The following is a 5,950-nucleotide window of genomic DNA, read 5'->3' on the forward strand; positions in this document are numbered from 1 at the left end:
CTGTGTAACCTGAGACTTTCATCATAATCGTGTCCTTGAATCTGGCTCAGGATTTGGAGGAACTGCAGGGAGAGAGCCAGTAGGAGGTAGGAACTGCAGACCTAGGTGCTGTCCCCACACCATAGAGTGAGCAAGCATACCAGAAGCAACATGGGGGAAGTACACCCATCTTCATACCAAGGTGAATGTTTCATCAATTCTACTATCCAAAAACCACACAAACTTTTCATGTGGTGAAATTCAGACAGAAATATACTAAGCAAAATGAGAGCTAAGGAAGTAGGATAAAATGGTAATGAAAATTGAATTAGCATAATGCTAATCAAGAAAAGTCATGATGTTTTCTTAGTTCCTTATTAAAATAGCTCACACAACTTTGACCTTTCTATCAAAACACCATGCAGCCATTAGACTAGGTGAGTGCTCTTGAGAGTCTAACCTCCTTGCACAGCCTTGCAGAGTACCAAGAAGGAGTAGAGTGTTTGCAAGTTGCAAGAAAGCAAAAGAAACCCATTTTAATGTCCTCTCTTTGAATACAGCCAGAAATTCCTGTATGTGGAGAATATTGCTGTTTTTAAAAGAAAAAAAATGAGAAATTTTTCCCTGTTCTAAAGGCTTTAAAGTAGCCTGCCCTCTTCCATATGTTTACAAATTTACTTTATTTAAATATTATTCCTTAGGAATTTAGGTTCAGGATTATTATAATCTATGCCTTTCAAATAATTTTCTATGTGTTTTCTTCTGTTTTCAGAAGAGGTTTTTCCCTTCCTTCTAATTAGAAGACAAAATGGCCTCAATGTCAGCATGCATAAACAAATCAGAGTAGGCAAAGAAAGGCTTATCTCTGAGTTTTATCATAGACAAGGAATGTGTGTGTTCAGAGAAGATTATTCTAAATACAATCATTTAAGAGATCTTCCGGTAACTCACTAACTGTCTGCATATTCTCCTCATTGCCACCTTCATTTCTTGGTTCCGTAGTGTGTAGATGACAGGATTTAGAAAAGGAGTCAGAACTGCATCAAACAAGGCCAGGAACTTATCCAGGTGTGTGGAGGGAGATGGCCACGTGTAGAAGAATATCAAAGGACCAAAGAACAAGACCACCACAGTGATGTGAGCTGACAGTGTGGACAGAGCCTTGGAGGAACCAGCAGAAGAGTGTTTCTGAACAGTGAGAATGATGACCACATAGGAAATGATCAGTGTGAAGAAGGAGCCTACAGATATGAAACCACTGTTGGCTGTGACCATGAATTCCAGTCGGTAGGTGTCTGTGCAGGCAAGTCTGATGAACTGAGGGAGGTCACAGTAAAAGCTGTCCAACACATTAGGGCCACAGAAGGGCAACTTTACTACAAAAGCCAATTGAACCAGTGAGTGCATAAGGCCAACCACCCAGGCAGCCACTAAAAAGAAGATGCACATCCTTGGGCTCATGATGGTCAGGTAGTGCAGAGGCTTACATATGGCCACATATCTGTCAAAGGCCATGGCTATGAGCAGCACCATCTCCACACCACCAATGAGATGGATGAAGAAGATCTGGGTGATGCAGCCTCTAAAGGAGATGACTTTGTGCTTCCTGAAGAGGTCATAAATCATCTTTGGGGAAGTAACAGAAGACACACCCAGGTCAATGAAGGAGAGGTTCGCCAACAGAAAGTACATGGGAGAGTGTAAGTGAGGCTCAGAAGCCACCGTGAACACAATGAGGGAGTTTCCCATGATGCTTGCCACATAAAACATGGAAGAGAAAACAAAGAGGAGTAGTTGGATACCCCAGGAGTTGGTGAGTCCCAGGAACATGAACTCCGACACCACAGAGTGATTTGCTCCATCCATTGGCTTTGTAGGAGGTGCTGCCTGAAGGAGAACAACAGGAGAAAATGAAAATTATGACAACTCTATGAATAGACCAGGAGGGGATACGTCTAAGTTATAAAAACCTAGTTTTCATTTAGCATTAAACCAACCTAAATGTCCATAAGTATATGAACAAAGGCTTAAACATCACTAACATATCGAGGAAGTATAAACTAAAATTGCAGTGAAATATCAATTTACTTGTTAAAAGTGTTATTATTATAGAGACAAAATATAACAAGTTTAGGGTGGATGTCAAGTAAGTACCCTGTGGATTGGACAGTTAGCATAGCCATTAAGGGATAGTACAGCAACTCATTAAAAAAAATTAAACATAGTGGCTGGGTATGCAACTCAGCGGTAGAGCACTTGCTTAGCTTGTAGAAGGCCATGGATTATATCTCCAGTATCACAAGAAAAAAAAATTACAGTAGAACTTCCATATAATCCACAATTCCACTTGTAGGCATATATCTGAAGGTTAGTGACATTATTATACCCAAAAGACATCTTCCCATTTTCATTATCACCTTATTTCCAATATGCTGGGAGAGTACAGAGTACAATATATGGAAACAGCCTAACGTGTCCATTGACAGTTGTGTCGATCACACACACACACACACACACACACACACACACACACACACATAGGCACACACTCAAACTCTTCACCTTATAAAAGGATATTCTGTGTTTTGTGACAATAGGAATGAGAATGGAAGTTATTGTGCCAAGGAAATTAAGGAGACATGGAAAGAAAATTACTGAAAGATTTCACTTTTATGTATAATATAAAAGAAGTCACATTCATAGAAGCAGAGATTATTATGATGGGCAAGAGGTGAATGGGGTGTGGTGGGGAGATGTAATGGGAAGATATTCGTCAAATATTCAGTTTGGAACCTTAGTTGTGGATATCTGTAATATGGTATGGTGACTATGGTTTATAATAAATGTGTACTGCATCCTTGAGAATTCCTAAGAAGTAAATCTTGAATGTTCTTCTCATCACAAATAAGCATAGCTTGATTCAATCATTTTACAATGTGTATACACATATCAAAATCTAACAGTGTTCACCATAAATATATTTAAAATTTATTCTCAATTGTACCTTAATGAAACTGAAAGGAGGGAATCCACTTATTATGCCCACAGATTTTGAAATTGTGACCACACAGAGAAGTTGGTGGCTGTCATAAAGATTGTTCTGTTCCATGTAGTGTTATCTCTGAATTTAATATCCTTCTGCTTTGTCCAGAGAAGTTGCAGTGTGGTTCCTCGTGAGATATAGAAGGTTGATCAATATGGGAAACTGTGACTCAACCCCAAGTTCTTTCAATTTTTCCTTCAAAACACATAGCCTGTTTCAGTCAGAGAAAACTCTTCACCTTTTCTCAACTCATGCCTCCACCAAGACCACAAGATTATTCTGATAAATGAGCACTTCCTTCCTACTCCCCACCTCTGGAAAACATTTATCTTCAAAGTTTATGAAATGTGTACCGTAGCTAGAAGGTCTTACTTTATGTTATTTTGATTCTCTGATGCAATGAAAAAGTGGTCTACAGAGAGATGCAGGTCCATGAACTGTCAATTACCAGTTTGCATCACCTTAGCAACTGAAATGATGAGTAAGTGTGAGAAGTTTCTCCAACAATTTGACATTATGATGAAAAATAAATGTCTAAATTTTTAATCTACTGAAGTATCAGTTCATGCAGCACTGGGGGAGAAAAATAAGATAATGTGGAATCACTGCCCTCAAGTAGCACGGGATCTGAAAGCTAAACCTATAAAGTTCCTGTGGTGTAGTAGTAAACAACATTTTGTTAAAACATCTGTGAAAGGACTGAAGACAGTACATTGTACTTTTGACTGCATTTAGGGAAGCAACATAGTAGAACAAAAAAGGACTTTGGATTCAAAAAACCAAAATGTATACTATAGTTCAGCTCCTGACAAGCTAATATTAATTAATATTAATGTTTACTCCACAGTTTATTTATCAGATGAACAAAATTAAATACTGACTTCTTACAGTGAGTTGTAGGTATAAAATAATTAAAAATTGTAATCATGCATTCCAGATGTTTGTATTCCATATGTAGATATTCAGTAAATATTAGTATTACTTTCCTTTCTTTCACTTACCCATCATAGTTCTTAGTGCATGAGATAAATAAGTAAATAAAAACAAGAGATTGTATTGACAAGTAGAGAAAACACCATATCTAAAAGATACTTCAAAATATAGTGCCTTCTTCTACTCAATAATAGATTATAATAGTCATTCTTTTAGGGAGCAAAAGTAAAAATTCAAATGTAAATTAAATGTATTTGTAATGCTTAGTACAAACACAATTCACTGTGAAGTTCTCCTTAATTAGATCAGAATCACCATAAAGTTTAGGACTACATCTGTCTTCTCTCCAATGTTCCCCAAAACTTAGAATCACAGCAGGTACATGCTGGGAACAAGTAAGTGTTTTCTGAAAGATATTAAAAGATGTATTTGGATGATTTAAAAGCATATTAATTTATACCTAATTATATAATTAAAGAAGTTTATAAGACTGCAGTTGTGAAGTGATCGAGAAAATAGAAAATAAAACATTATAAAAGGGAGCAGGTATTGCAGCAAACATGAAATAAAAAGATTAGAGGAAAATCCAAAAAGGATTATGAAATTTGAAAAGTATGCATGTAATGAAAAGGGAAGAGGAAAAAATTTCATTTCAAATTAATAATAGAGTCTCTAAGATGTGATCTACACTGCTCTTTTAAGCTATTCTTTAGAAATAGTATAATTATAAACAAATTATATCTCCAGGAGCCTTTTCAGCACTAAGGCTCTTAGAAAATTTTCTCCATTAGTTTTCATGATCTGTAAATGCACATGTCTTTTTGGATCTCTGCTCTTATGAAGTAGACAGGAACCCAAGTTTTTCTTTAAAGTGAGTTTAAAATAAAATGAGATGCAGCTATGGAATGTAGATGAGATTGTATACCTATAAATATCAGGGAATATAAATTCTCATAAAGTTAGAGCCATTACAGCTTTAAAGTCACTTGACATAGGGTCAGGATTCAAATCTCATTCTAGAGAAAAAGTCCTGGAAAGGTTTTGAGATGAAGAATCAAGGACATGATGCTTTTTTACCTAAAAGTCATCAATATCCTCAGGGAACCTCCTGAAGGAGCACTTTTCAAATCATCTTCTCATATCAATCAGCTGTCCTTGAAATAATTTTTCTTAAATGCTTTAATTAGGTTCATTTGAACTAATTATATATCCATGATGCAAAATCAAGAACTCTTTACCCTGTGTTGCCATGGATTCCTTTTTCTCTTATATAAAATTTAGAAATCCTCCAAATCAGATGCCCAGATATTTAATTTTTATAAATGAAGGAAATATTTGGCAAAATGGGGTTCCAAATACAGAGTCATCAAGTTAAACGGGGCCTATAGAAAATATAGGTCTCATCTACACCTTTATCCATGTATGTTTCCTCTGTCCTGTAGAAATATTCCAAGTTGATGATGTCCCTCAGCTCAAACTTACTGTGTTTTTACTCTACAACGTGTCACAAAACATTTTTTATACCCAAGTAAAATCTAACACCCTCTAATTTGAGATCATCTCTACTCCTACTTATTACTATGGGAACATATCCTTTTCAAATAAATGCCTGTTTAGTTAAATGAAACAAAGTCACCCTGTAGCTTTCGTTTGCAAAACTCAAAGATATACAATTTTCCCTTTAAGAACACTTTGTAAACTCTTCCCCATTCTTCTTACAATTCAGAGATTAAACTGGTATAAACACTCTGATTATAAACTATGGGGAAAACACAAATATATTAACTCTTGGTATTTTAAAATATTATTTAACTTTGAAATTTTTGTCATCTGCAGGCTTTCTCTTCATGCTATTGATTGCACATTACAAAATTACATTACCTTGGAAATTATTCAGCTTTGGGTCATTGGTCTCCATGTCAAATTTTTATTTCTATTCAGGTGTCTATAAGACTCTTCCATCTGGCAAACTTGATAAATTCCTAGTAAATTTGC

General features: G+C 35.8%; 1 protein-coding gene across 2 annotated transcripts; it reads right to left on the bottom strand.

Moving 5' to 3' along the window:
• Positions 1–906: 906 nt before the first annotated feature.
• Positions 907–5,665, bottom strand: LOC101975106 (olfactory receptor 4F3/4F16/4F29). 2 transcript variants are annotated; one of them, XM_040289097.2, is made up of 2 exons: positions 5,656–5,665; positions 907–1,835 (listed from the first exon to the last, which is right to left on the bottom strand). In XM_040289097.2, exons 1-2 carry the CDS (start codon positions 5,663–5,665, stop codon positions 907–909), a joined length of 939 nt encoding a protein of 312 aa, XP_040145031.2. The 2 variants fall into 2 exon arrangements, with proteins under 2 accessions (XP_040145031.2, XP_005342125.2); XM_005342068.2 differs by lacking the exon at positions 5,656–5,665 and having other exon boundaries at positions 907–1,845.
• Positions 5,666–5,950: the final 285 nt, after the last annotated feature.

This window comes from Ictidomys tridecemlineatus, chromosome 11, assembly GCF_052094955.1.
Source record: "Ictidomys tridecemlineatus isolate mIctTri1 chromosome 11, mIctTri1.hap1, whole genome shotgun sequence".
Taxonomy (NCBI): domain Eukaryota; kingdom Metazoa; phylum Chordata; class Mammalia; order Rodentia; family Sciuridae; genus Ictidomys; species Ictidomys tridecemlineatus.